At 45.3% G+C, this 14,679-nt stretch overlaps 1 protein-coding gene across 1 annotated transcript in view; it reads right to left on the bottom strand.

Annotated features, from left to right (window-relative positions):
* Positions 1 to 6,916: 6,916 nt before the first annotated feature.
* TMEM120B (transmembrane protein 120B) overlaps positions 6,917 to 14,679 on the bottom strand; it is a 110,354-nt gene continuing 102,591 nt past the window's right edge. Inside the window, exon 12 of the mRNA XM_082274708.1 lies at positions 6,917 to 7,618. Coding sequence (XP_082130834.1) covers positions 7,511 to 7,618 — 108 coding nt within the window. The 3' untranslated portion in view covers positions 6,917 to 7,510. The remainder of the gene's footprint in view (positions 7,619 to 14,679) is intronic.

The following is a 14,679-nucleotide window of genomic DNA, read 5'->3' as shown; positions in this document are numbered from 1 at the left end:
TCTCCTGCAGTTCGGACCTGGTAAATAGTCCCCAGTGGTCGCATAAATCTGCCAACCTGAGAAGCCCCTTGTTCGTCCACCAGTCAAACATTGCCGGGGTTAGACCCGGCGGAAACAAAGGGTTGCCCAGTAGGGGTGCTAGCGGAGCATGGAGGGACTTAAAGGAGTGCCTGCCCGACAGCCTATCCCAAACCCCCAGGGAGAGGGAGAGGGCAGGACAGAGCACCCCCGGTCTGTCCCTAGCTCTTAACCACAACGCATGGTGGACCGGAACCCCCAAGTGGGCCGCTTCCATGTGCATCCAAATCGGGAGAGGGTCCCGGGAGTGGAAGCGTACCAGTTGGGCCAATTGAGCTGCATGGTAATATTTGCTCAGTTCCGGGACCCCTAGTCCCCCTCTGAGTTTAGGGGTAAAAAGAGTCCGCCTATTGACTCTGGGCCTTTTGTCCCCCCATATATAAACCCAATGACCGTCCCCTGAAAATCTTTAAGATCAGTCATATTAAGCATTATGGGTAGAGTGCGAAACAGATACAACAATCTAGGCAATATGTTAATTTTCACCGAATTCAACCTACCGAACCATGACGGGGGGCTAGCAGACCAAGTTGCAAGATCTTCCCGTAGTTTTTTGTATAAAGGTGGGTAGTTACATGCATAAAGGGTAGTTATTGAGGCCGTGAGATGAATTCCAAGGTATGGCAGTAACCTTTCTTGCCAGGCAAATGGAAAGTTGTCCCTGAGGGCAGACAGGGTAGTGTCATCTAGTGTCAGGTTTAAAGCCCGAGATTTGGAGGGGTTTATTTGGAGACCTGAGATGGACGCTCCGGTTTCCATTTAAATGAAGATATTGTGTTGCCTTCTCTGTGTCCTAAGCCTAAGCATCCTAAAGAGTATGCATTACATTCTTTGGATGTGGTTCAGGCAATGTGGCTGTACCTGGTGGAGACTGAGTCATTCCGGAAATTGGATTCTCTATTTGTTCTTACGGATGGACCCCATAAAGGTATGGCCATGTCTGGTGCGACCATTTCCATATGGAACAGACAGACGGTGGTGCAGGCCTATTCCATTAAGGGTCAGGATCCTCCTTTCCCTGTTAAGGCACATTCTACAAGGGAGCACATTCTTCCGTCATCAGGCGTCAGTGATGCAGGTATGCAAGGCGGGCAACATGGTCGTCTGTGCACACTTTCACAAAATTTTATGAAGTGGGTGTGTTGGCATCTGCGGATGCTTCTTTTGGCTGCAAGGTTTTGCAGGCTGCTGTTGGAGAAGTGAGGGTGTATATGTTATTTTTGTCAGGTGAGCTCTAGTTGAGCTCTTGTTTTGCCTGGTTGGCTATGTTTAACATTTTGGGAAGGGTGTTTTTTCTGGCTGTTATTCCCATCCCTCATATTGACACTGCTTTGGGACATCCCATTGGTCAAGAAGATATGAAGCTGTGTCCATCAATGAACAAAAGCGAAAAACTGGATTTTTTTTGTCTTACCGTAAAATCCTTTTCTCTGAAGTTTGACGGACACATTACCCACCCCTCTATTGAGTTGGGTTTTATGTTCTTCTGACACTGCTGGTTACAAAACTGAAGTTCTATAACAGGAAGTGGGAGTATACTACCTGGGACTGCCCTATCGGCATGATCAAATATTTTCATGCCTAGTGTCCTACTCCTATGGAGAGCAGCATAAACCCATCGGACAAGAAGATATGGAGTGGTGTCGGTCAATGAACATAAGAGAAAAGGATTATATGGTAAGACAAAAATCCAGTTTTTCTTCACACCAGACAAAGGTAGAAATCTTTAACCACTTCTGGACCACCCGACTGCAATGTACTGTAGGCAGACAGGCAATGCAGGCAAAGCAATGCACCCGCTGCCTGCTTCCAGGTTTAGGAATTGTACAGAGCTGAAATCTGTCAGCAAGTCCCAGACAATGATCGGGATAAGAAACAAAGAGCTTTTACTAAAAGCAGCACATAATAGATACATTACACATTGTTAGGCACACATTTAACCCCTTGATGTTAACCCCTTCCCAGCCAGTGTCATTAGTACAGTCACAGTGTATAGCATTAGCACTAATCACTATATTAGTGTCAGTGGAAGTTAATTCCCCCCAGTGTCAGTTAGTGTCAGATGGCCGTGCGCTATTTCAGACTATTAAAGAGGGGGTAGCAGGGTGTCAGGTGAGGGGGGTAGCAGGGTGTCAGGTGAGAGGGGGTAGCAGGGTGTCAGGTGAGAGGGGGTAGCAGGGTGTCAGGTGAGAGGGGGTAGCAGGGTGTCAGGTGAGAGGGGGGGTAGCAGGGTGTCAGGGGGTGTCAGCTGAGGAGGGTAGCAGGGTGTCAGGTGTGAGGGGGGTAGCAGGGTGTCAAGTTGAGGGGGGAGCAGGGTGTCAGGTTGAGGGGAGGTAGCAGGGTGTTAGGTGAGGCAGGCAGGCGGCTCAGATATGCGGGCAGGCGGGTGGCTCAGACATGCGGGTGGGCGGGAGAACAGTCAGATAAGGCGGGTAGAATCTCAAAAGCTGGCCACAATTCCCACCCACACAAGAGCCTGGTAGCCATGCACTTGGAGAAGGGGCGGAGCAAACTCAGGCAGGCCTATCTCCTGTCATGTAGATAGCTGGGGAGCATAGCGCACTTCTGCTCTCAATGCCTGCCGCTCTCCACATAGCGCCCCCTACTGGTGTGCGCTCTAGGCCGGTGCCTACCTTGCCTATAGGTAGCACCGTCCCTGATTTGACGCACCTTGCCTTCCTTCCTGGGAACTGTAAACTGGTTTGAGTAAAAACCCTAAAAACTTTCCGAAGTCAGAACCGGGAAAATCACCCCTTGAAGTAACAAGTCTTGTACTGCCCCATAGACCCTGTAAGCGGGCCAGGGACAGGCGCAAGTTGGAAGGAAAGAACCTTGCCGGGGGACAAGAGCCAAACTTGATCTTTTAGCCGGACCGAATGACTTTGTGGACCCACTTGTCTTGTACCAGGGAAATCCACAGGTCCAGAAACCAGCAAAGACATCCCTCCCACCCCCGAAACGGGCAAGGGTGCACCTTCATGCTGAAGGAACCTTGTCCACGGGTCTGGAAAAGCCTGCTCTCGGCTTGCCAGACCAGGTTCCTTTGTATCCTCCACTTCTTATGAGCCAAGGAGGAGGGCCCACATCTACGACGAGGTTCCTTGCCATTAGAAGCCTGCGGAAGAAAAGTACTCTTTCCCCCTGTGAGACCTTTAATCATGTCATCCAGAGTAGCCCCAAACAGGTGATCCCCTTGAAAGGGAAGATCAGTCAAGGCCTTTTTAAAAATGGTCCGCAGACCAGCTTTTAAGCCAAAAGACCACTGCCAAAACAGAGCCGAGCCACATCCAAAAAGGCATCACAGATAAACTGCAGCCCCTGGACCAGCTGGTCCGCAGCTCAGCAAAGGCAGGGGGGAGCTGTTCTCCTTCCAGGTCACGGCGTAAAAGCTTAGCCCACTCAGTCAGAGTTTGCGACACCAGGGCAATGGTGAATACCGGCCTCAGTGCCAAACCAGCCAGAGTGTACATATTGCGGGCCACAACCTCCGCCTTCCTGGCAGCTGGATCCTTAAAGGATGGGAACTTGTTCAATCCGGAAACCGGAGGGTCCACCACCGGTGGGAACAGTCCACTTTTTAATAAGGGACTTCTCATAGGGGTAACACCTAGTAAATCGCTTAGGGAACCCAAGGGGATGCTTTGGTTGTCTCCACACTTTAGGGACAATTCTGTCAAAATAGGTGGGGAAAGGAAAACACCTTTGCAGCTCTAGATGGCTTGTGAGTGCCAGAGGGAACCTACGCCTCAGTCGCAGCTGCGTCCTCCATCTTCAAGGTCCCACGCACAGATACAATCAGTGCGTCCACCAGCACCTTTTTGTGTGCGGTTGCAGATGTGGAGGAATCATCCTATCTGAGGATTTCGGCACATGGTCACAGACCCAGCAGGGTAACCCACATCCGCCGCGGCCGAATCAGATTCAGGATCTGAAGAGACAGAGAAGGCAGGGGATGGCGGGAGGGTGCTTTTTGCTAGCCAATCGCTCCAAAGCCACCTCCACCTGGAACACAAAGGACTCCAGTGCATCGATGGATGGTTGGGACCCGGAGGGCCCCACAGCCTCAGAGAGGGGATCAGGTGGGGAGATGTGCTCCAAAGAGTCCATGAGTCACCGGGGGGACCCCACAAAAAGTGTACCACTGCAAAGGGACAACTCCCACCACGCTGGCAGCACCACCCTATCACCAAGCACAAAGCGATCCTCAGCAAGAGGGAGAGAACCCCACCAGACTTACTACCTAGCAGAAACAGGCACCTGCAGCCACCAGGATATTCTGCACTCAACACACTACAATCAGGAAGTGAAAAGATCCAGGAGTCAGCACCAGAGGATGAGGAGGGGCTCCCACCACAGAAATCGCCGCCCACAGGGCTCCACTGTCATGGCCGCTGCCATTTTCAATGGCAATGACCGCAAAATGACTGAAGGACTACACAAACATGGCCACCATGTAAAGAAACACAGGCTACAGAAAAATTACAGCCCCGTGCGTCACCATAAGGCACCCAGTTAGGATCCCTAGGCCAGAAGGACAGGCCCAGGAAGGACGGGGGCCATGGCAGGAGCCCCCACAAGGTACAATCCCCCCCACACAGCTGATCGTCCAGTCACCGGCGGCGCACCCCCCCTGTCCCCCATCGCCAGCATAGCGCCCTGCCCCCACCCCAGGAGGTGGACCAGACCACCCACATTGCGCCAGCATAAGTGGAGGGGGGTTGGATGTGGGGCCAGATGAAGCGGGGTGCCTGAGGCGTAGAAGGGGAACCCAGGGGTCCGACCATTCCAAGGAGGGGCTCAAGTCCACCCAAAATCCTCCAGGGGGAGAGGGGGGGGCAGGTACTCACCATACCAGGAACCAGGCAGGCTCCACTCCATACAGTACCTACTCTCCATTGAAATGGGGGGCTGTCGGCCCGGAGGAATGCTGCGACTCGGGCCGAGACCTGGTTGTATGTGACCTTGCGAGACGTTTAACTCGCACGCCAGCTCCTGTCTGGTGGGGCTATGTCACAGCCGACCTAGCAGACATGATTGTGTCCCACTTGTTGTTGATTCTTCAAAAAAAAGTACAGTTTTATATCTTTATGTTTGAAGCCTGAAATGTGGCAAAAGGTCGAAAAGTTCAAGGGGGCCGAATTCTTTTGCAATGCACTGTACGATTCTAACAGTTCAAAAGTCCCCTGGACTTTGTCGTATTTAGTTTGAATTGGCGAATTGACTTTAGACAGGCCAGTTAGGCACCCAGGCTCTTCTACCATGAAGCCATGCTGTCGTCACAGATACAGTATGCAGTTTAGCATAGTCTTGCTGAAATATGCAACGCCTTCCCTAAAAAAGGATGGTCCCTGGATGGGAGCATATGCTGCTCTTAAACTTAGATATATCTTTCAGCATTGATGGTGCCTTCCCAGATTAGCAAGCTGCCCATTCCATACACACTAATCCACCCCCATACCATTAGAGATGCAGGCTTTTTAACTGAGCTCAAGCCAGAAGGTCTCTCTCATTAATCCAGAGGATGCGGCGTCCATGGTTGCCAAAAATAATTTCAAATTTCAATTTGTCAGACCACAGAACAGTTTTCCACTTTGAAACAAGGAAATAAAACACAATTTTCTATGGTGCAAAAATTGAGAGCATGCTAAATTGTCCTTAAAAAGTCCAACATATTAAAAGCGCCACTTTTAGGATTGCTGTAGCTCCTCTCCAGAGTATGGGTAGATCCTCTTGGCTCTAATACTGAAGAAGAAAGAGGGCATGACCGCATAAAAGTGTATTTTTTTAAAAAAAAACATATAAAAATACATGTAGCTGAAAAAAGTGGGCACATCATCCCAACCAAGGGTTTCATGATGGATCTCCGATGGATGGATCACAATAGTGTATCCAGAGTTCACCAGAAAAATAGCCAGGCACTGCAGAGTAATGCCAAGAAGCAAAAGATGTCAAATGTCAGTGTGGGCATGGCTATGTGTTTCAGGGCCATATACGCCCTTTTCTCAAGCCTAGTGACTGAGGGATACCATGGGGATAGATTATCAAATGTATTGTAACTTCTGCCTTTACACAGCATCAATAAGGATCAAAATAGGTTTAGGAGACTGAACTTCCTCGTGTACAGAGTCCATTAAATCTGAGGTACCATCCTCATCCTCCACTTCAGAAAGTGCAGAGGTAGCCAGAGGAAGGTCAGAGATGGCTCTGGGGGACAGGATGAGGTGGCTTATTTGCAGCCCCTGCGGAGTGAGGTCTCTAATAAGGCTGAACGTTTCCCCCATAAATTCAGAGATTGTGGCAGAAAATTTCTCTTTTGATAACTAGGAAAGGGATGTCCCTGAAGGGGTTAAGGGGGACTGGAAGGAAGGTGACTCAGTTGGGATTGCAGAATCAGGACCTGGACCTAAGGAGACACATGCGGCTAACTCAATGTGTTAAAGCGCATTTTCTTTTTGGGGGGGTCCAGGTGTAGTTCCCAGGACAAAGCCCAGGAGTAACGGATCTGGACGCTGCCAAAATGAGCCTCAGTACCTCTACAGCTACTGAAGAATATGGCTAGTAGAACAAATACCACAAAATAAAGTGGTTTCTTCCTCTCACAGCAGACATTGGCATAAAAATTGAGACGTGCTGCAATAGGAGAGGTTATACAGGGCTGCCCTTACAGCTGTGTTTCCCAGTCTTCCATCCCTGAAGGCAGCTGCATAATCCATTGGATCCAAAATACCATCCTGTGTCCTGTAATGCACAATGAGGAAAAGATGGCCTTCCATGTTAAAGTTTATCCTTTAATTAAATTATCAAACTGCAATGTGATTTCCTGTGAAAGGCAATTTTATTTTGCATTCATTACAGCCATAACCCACACATTGTCAGCAATATGAACATTTCCTTAGGAAGTCATTATAAAAAGTCCTTTTTCACATTATTTCATTCCTCATCAAGTTTTATTATGTGAAATGCCAGAAAATTAAAATGAATGCTGGTCTGTCCTCTCTTTTCAAAAACAGTACTTGTAAAACGTTTAGGTCATTAACAATTATTCACACTGTGCATGCACCTAAGTCTTTGCATATGAGAATTGGGGCAGGCACTGGATTTGTACTTCTTCGATATTCCGTCAGTATGCAGGTGATTTCACAACATTTTAAGACCTTCAAGTGGTACAAAGCGGAGCAATACACTCTGATACCCCAAGTGGCATGTAAGGTCTTATCACTGCATGTGAAACTTAGAGGTTTGGTATTATAAAGTCAGTGGTCTCTCCCGGAGAGAAATAGGGAGCAGCATGTAAGGACTGCAGGCAGTCTCTAGTAGTGATACAGATAATGGGATACTTGTAGCTTCCCACAATCCCTTTTTCTGTTAAACATTTTATTTTGGGTAATTTATTAGCTTCATAACAGTCAACAAGTCCATGGTCTAGTCAACATCAAGGTTTCTTTTCTTTATTCTTCTGAAACTTTGCATGGACCACTTTCAGAGTTGTCAAAAAGTTCCCCAGGAACAGGATGAGAAAAGTGAGAGCCAAAACGAAAACCTGTAGGATTCAAAATCAAAAGTGTAAATGAATCATGCAGCAGAGACATAGGTGTTAGTTTAGCAGGTTAATATAATGCCAGACATGCACAGCTTGATTATCTAAAAGCGATGAGACAGGTTAAAGCACCACTTAATGGTTACTGCTCCAGTAAGAATGAACATGTGTAGGCCTTTACAGTGCTCATTACTGACCAGAGATTGCCAAAATACTTTTATTTTTAGCAGGGCTACAAAAAAAGAGGGGACTCCACACTAAAGTCTGTGGAATCTTCACTAGGACTAGGATATAGTTACACAACGTAATATTTTGAAAGTCATAGCCTGGAACTTATGGTACGTACAAAAAGACAAAAGTCTTAGATTAATCTCTTGTGGATGAATAGCGCTGTCATTCCCACAGCAAAGGTAATGTTAAAGCGGAACCTACACTGTACCACAAACCAAAAGTGCCATTTTAATTAATTTTTAATATTCAAAGCAATCTCCCCATCCACTTAGGTCTCCATGCTTTATTTTGCTGGGAAATTACTTAGAAAACCATCCCCTTACCATTTCTGGCTATAGTCATCTTGAGTAAGGGCAGATAATTCATGTAGAATTTATTTCCTGGAATCAATCTGCCCTTAGCTCAGGCATGAGGGTGTGCTTTGTTAAGAAAACCCCTCCTCACCTCCTGAAGATTTCTGGGATGTATGACATCATTTTCCTAGGCATAGAAACTAAGAAGTAACTAAAGAAATGTAAAAAACTGTTTAAAACAAGTAAATATGATATACTTTCCTATCTTCCATTACTAATGTTAACAGCGTAAGGATTCAAAATAGTCAAAGTCAATTAAGAGAGTGAAGTTCCTTTATAACGGACATGGGCAAGCAAAGGCACAGGTTTCTGAACAATTTTATCTACGCTGTGTTTGAATGACAGCACTGTTCATGTACACAGATGAAGATTTTTTCCTTTTTAAAGGCTGAGTTTAAGACTGGAGGTCAACTGAAGGACATTGGTACAGACTGGACTTATCCCTCACATATACGTGTAAGACGTTGACTGATGGTTACTATATGTTGAGTAGTAAACCTCTCTTATAAGTAATCAAAGTCTCCATGCAACATCCCTAATAGTCCCATGCGAAAGGTGTATGATCGGAAACATATGGCTGCATATTTAAATGAGTAAATGTGACTGTTTAACACCTAAATATCCCCCGATGAAGCAAATCTGCAAATGCATAAGATATACTATATTTCTCCACCATAACCCTTCTAGCTCTCAAGGATACAACTTCTGGAATTGGAATAATCAAAAATGTATTTCCACATTTGGAGTCAAATTTCAGAATCCCCCATTATGTTTATTGTGTTCCAATTCACAAAGCATAAAGTGGAAGTAAATGTCCATTGATTGTTTGTACCCTATATAAGCCTATAGGTCAGGGATGGAGAACCTTGGCACCCTAGATGTTCTGGAACTACATCGCATGCACTCTGCAGTGTAGTTGAGCATCATGGGAAATGTAGTCCCAAAACATCTGGGGTGCCAAGGTTCACCATCACTGCTGTAGGTACTGTAAATATCTCCTAAATGTGTACCATTTAGGAGATATTTACTGCATTTGCAGCCGATGATTTAATCGGGGCATGGGCTCTGAAAGAAACAGCCAGCGTGGTAGTGACGTCATGCAGCTTCTGCCAGTCACACAGCCCCAGTCGGTTGACCTGGAAGGAAAACTGACGAAGATTGATGTGGCCTCCGGCAGTGACAAGGGATTCGTTCTTCAGGTAAATTTCAAATAATGTGCTAGTGTGCGATGCATACTAGCACATTATGCCTTTACTTTGCAGGTCAGGGGGGAAAAAAGCCAGCACTTTACTTCCTCTTTAAAAGAAATGTAAAAAATGATTTCCTATGTTTTTAGCTATTTGGAGCAGGAATATGCACAGAACCCTAGAGGCAGCTTCTACTCTGCTTTCAGCAAATAACTAAAGTAAGCATGCAGTAACTATCCTATTGGATAGTTACTGCATGTGCCCAAAGAATGAGGTCAGCTGACTACCTGATTATACTGATTGACCAGGTTATTCCGTCAGTGGATTTTTTCTTCTCAGATGGCACGGGTATATTCCAAGATGACCAGGATTCATCGGGCTCAAATTGTGAAAGAGTGGTTCAGGGAGCATGAGACATAATTTTCACACATGGATTGGCCACCACAGAGTCCAGAACCTAACCCTATTGAGAATCTTTGGGATGTGCTGGAGAAATCTTTGCGCAGTGGTTCAACTCTCCCATCATCCATACAAGATCTTGGTGAAAAATAAATGCAACACTGGACGGAAATAAATCTTGTGACATTGCAGAAGCTTATCGAAATAATGCCACAGCAGATGCGTGCCGTGATCAAAGCCAACTAAATATTAGTGTGTGTGACCTTTTTTTGGGCCAGGCAGTGTATATACAGTATCTCACAAAAGTGAGTACACCCCTCACATTTTTGTAAATATTTTATTATATCTTTTCATGTGACAACACTGAAGAAATGACACTTTGCTACAATGTAAAGTAGTGAGTGTACAGCTTGTATAACCGTGTAAATTTGCTGTCCCCTCAAAATAACATACAGCCCTTAATGTCTAAACCTATGGCAACAAAAGTGAGTGCACCCCTAAGCTAAAATGTCAAAATTGGGCCCAAAGTGCCAATATTTTCTGTGGTCACCACTAATTTCCAGCACTGCCTTAACCCTTTTGGGCATGGAGTTTACCAGAGCTTCACAGGTTGCCTCTGGAGTCCTCTTTAGATATATTGGGCAGACTAGATGGGCCAAATGGTTCTTATCTGCCGACACATTCTATGTTTCTCTTCCACTCCTCCATGACATCACGGAGTTGGTGGATGATAGAGACCTTGCGCTCCTCCACCTTCCGTTTGAAGGGTTTAGGTCTGGAGACCTGCTTGGCCAGTCCATCACCTTTACCCTCAGCTTCTTTAGCAAGGCAGTGGTCGTCTTGGAGGTGTATATTGGGTTGTTATGTTGGAATACTGCCCTGCGGCCCAGCCTCCAAAGGGAGGGGATCATGCTCTCTTTCAGAATGTCACAGTACATGTTGGCATTCATGGTTCCCTCAATAAACTATAGCTCCCCAGTGCCAGCAGCACTCATGGAGCCCCAGACCATGACACTCCCACCCCCATGCTTGACTGTAGGCAGGACACACTTGTCTTTGCACTCCTCACCTGGTTGCCACCACACGCTTGACACCATCTGAATTAAATAAGTTTATCTTGGTCTCATTAGACCACAGGACGTAGTTCCAGTAATCCATGTTCTTAGTTTGCTTGTCTTCAGCAAATTGTTTGCATCATCTTTAGAAGAGGCTTCCTTCTGGGACAACAGCTATGCAGACCAATTTGATGCAGTGTGCGGCATATGGGGTGAGCACTGACAGGCTGACCCCCCCACCCCTTCAACCTCTGCAGCAATGCTGGCAGCACTCCTACGTCTATTTCCCAAAGACAACCTCTGGATACGACGCTGAGCACGTGCACTCAACTTCTTTGGTCGACCATGGCATGACCTGTTCTGAGTGGAACCTGTTCTGTTAAACCGCTGTATGGTCTTGGCCACCGTTCTGCAGTTCAGTTCTGACAGGAGGCGTGCCGTCACCACGTCGCTCGGGATCTGGGCTGCAGCCGGACCCGGGCATCATAGGAATCCCTCACCGCTCTATCAATATATTTGCGATTTCTGTCAGCTAACATGTAAGTACATATTTTATTCAAATAAACAATGTATCAAGGGTAATACACTATCAGTGGTCATTCCTTTACATGTTATGCTGGAGTGATACGATCCTTCTGTTGAGTCTCACCAAGCGGCTGCTATATATCATCTGGACAGAGAGATATTCCCTTCCATGAGTGTTTTGGCAGAGTGCTTTATCCATATCTATCTGGTAGGGCCACTTTGCATGCACGGTGGAGAGCACAATTTTTGGTTTGAGCACAGGGACTGATTGTTTGATATTGCAAAGAAGAGCACTTACTTTCATTCCGTCCGGTAAGGAGGAATTCCAACAGGTGGAGGGAATTTAAAGTCACACAATTTGATTTCATCACCATCTGACAACACTTTCATCACTGGATTATTATTCAAGCATATAGACACCGTTGTGTTTGGGACTTTGTTTAGTTACACTTCGTTTCTTATTACTTTGTATAATTTGATTTTGCACATGTGAGATATATGCACATTGAATTGTACATAATCACTATCATACATTTATTTTTATCTGGGAGCAGCTTATCACAGACCAGCGCACTTTTTTCTATACACAATCTTTAAGTAGAGCAACAATTTTTTTTCAGATCCTCAGAGAGTTCCTTGCAATGAGGTGCCATGTTGAACTTCAAGTGACAAGTATGAGAGTGAGAGCGATAACACCAAATTTAACACACTTGCTCTCCCTATTCACACCTGAGACCTTGTAACACTAATGAGCGCATGACACTGGGGCGGAAAAATGGCTAATTTGGCCCGATTTGAACATTTTAATTTAGGGGTGTTATACAAGCTGTACACTCACTACTTTACATTGTAGCAAAGTGTCAATTCTTTAGTGTTGTCACATGAAAAGATATAATTAAATATTTACAAAAATGTGAGGGGTGTACTCACTTTTGTGAGATACTGTGTATATATATATATATATATATATATATATATATATATGCACATATATATATATATATATGCACATTAGCATGCTATGAACCAGCCAACACTGGAAATCCTTTGTTAGGACAGTCAGTTTTGCTGATCAAATTTACAAGAGATAAAGAAATCTGCTCTCACAGTACAGATGGTGTTATTTATGGCTAACACAAGTCCCCAGCCCCCTCACAAACAGAGAAGACTAAGCAGGATCCTTCAGTCCCGGAGTTTTTTAAAAAAAGAGCATCTTGAAAATGTAAGCTGCAAATTATAAATATATTTTTTGAAGTTATGCTATGTATTTAGGAACAAATATAAAGTAGGTGTTATCCCAATTTGGTTGCAAAAATGGAAATACACTTACAAATAGGCTACTAGATGCAAATAAGCTATATAAATGTACAAGCCTCAGAGGAAGTCGTAATTACGAAACGCATCAGCACGTGGCTATACGTGACCCAGCAGTGACGTCAGTACGCCAGCTGCAAGTGACGCTGACTGCCGGAATGGCTGTGGGCGGATGTTGTGAGACACTGGGATCCCCATCCATGCGCGCAATACTGATGATTATATAATGTAATCGATGAGCATTTTAGAATTCTACCTTTTTGAGTATTTTTAATCGAGGGTGTTTAACTTGAAAGTGTCTAATTGGGATTACGCCATGTGGACTAATTTGTTTGAGCTTTAGTGGAAAGTAAAGCCCCGTACACACGAGTCGAAATTCGGCCGGGAATTTTCGTCCAACAACCGATCTGCCGATTTTCGGCTTGTTAGTATGATGCTTCGGACAACCGACTCCGACTTTTCGGCCGAAAAAATTCTGGTGTGCAGGCTATAACATTTTTGTCCTCCGTAAAAACACGTCCGATTTTCGTGCAGTCAGTACAGATTTCGACAGGGAAAAATCTTATTAGCAAGACTGGGCATGCTCAGAGAAGAAAGAACACAAAGAAAGCAAACCAACACATGACATCACTCCTGAAGTAGAATTCTGTAGTGCGGGAAAATTCGTGTGCAGTCTAGGCACATTCCAACCAACAAAACACCACTCTGGACAAAAGATGGACGACCGGTCGGCGGAAATTCGTTGCGTGTGTACGAGGCTTAAGTGTCCAATTGGAAGGGAGCATCCCAGACTGGAAGAATTATCTATAGAGGAAAATGCTGTGCAGATCATGCGAGTTATGCCAATCAGTAAAATGAGAGGCAACTATTTTTGGCGAGTGTGGTGTCTTGCGATGAGCGGCGGTCACCATTTGCACCAAAATGAATATTTAGGAGTGGATGCTGGGATTGCTTTCTTGGGGCATTTGATTCAGTGTATAAAGGACACTTTACCTACAACTAATGCACATGGAGGTGGGTCTTGTATCTACCTATTCATTCACCAATCAGTGGAGCGCTGCCTGAGAGTGACAGACTATTGCTCTAGATTATATTTATATGTACAAGCCTTGCTTTTATTTATAACACACCGATCAGCCACAACATTATGATCACCCACCATAACCCTTCAAGGCATGAACTCCACTAGACCTCTCAGGGTATGGTGCGGTATCTGGCACCAAACCATCAGTAGCAGATCCTGTAAGATGCAAAGTGGAACCTCCAGGACTTGTTTTCCCAGCACATCCCACAGATGCTCAATTGAATTGAAATCTGGAAAATTTTGAAGCGAAGTCAACAACTCAAACTCGTTGAATTCATTAGACCAGGTCACCTTCTTTCATTGCTCTGTGGTCCAGTTCTGATCCTCACATGGCCATTGTAGGTGCTTTAGGCTGTGGACAAGGGTCAGCATGGGCACCCTAACTGGACTTTGGCTACATAGCCCAATATGCAACAAACTGCGATGCACATGTTGGGACACCTTTCTCATTGGAATCAACATTAACGTTTTCAGCAATTTTAGCTACAGTAGCTCTTTGATTGGATCAGACTACATGAGCCAGACTGTGTGCCCCATATGCATTATAGAGCCTTGGCCGCCTATGACTCTGTTGCTGGTTTTCCTTCCTTGGACCACTTTTGATAGGTTCCCGACCACTGTATACCGGGGACATCCAACATAAACTGCAGTTTTGGACTTTCTCTTACTCAATCTTTTAGCCATTACAATTTTACAAGGCTGCATATCGGTCTAGTGAGTGCGCATTCCTATCTTTGGTGAAGGATCACTAGTGCAGGATTGTTTAATTATACCGGCACTGAATATGAGCATAATTGTGGATTTATTTCAAAGACTTTACATGGACTGAATTATTATTATTTTGTCACTTCATCACAACTGTTTGTTTTAAGCGCTGCAACCTATTTTATTGTATTGTATTACAATTTTGCCCTTG

Source organism: Pelophylax lessonae, assembly GCF_965119305.1.
Source record: "Pelophylax lessonae genome assembly, chromosome: 1".
NCBI classification, from domain to species: Eukaryota; Metazoa; Chordata; class Amphibia; order Anura; family Ranidae; genus Pelophylax; species Pelophylax lessonae.
This window is presented reverse-complemented; position numbering and strand designations above follow the sequence as displayed.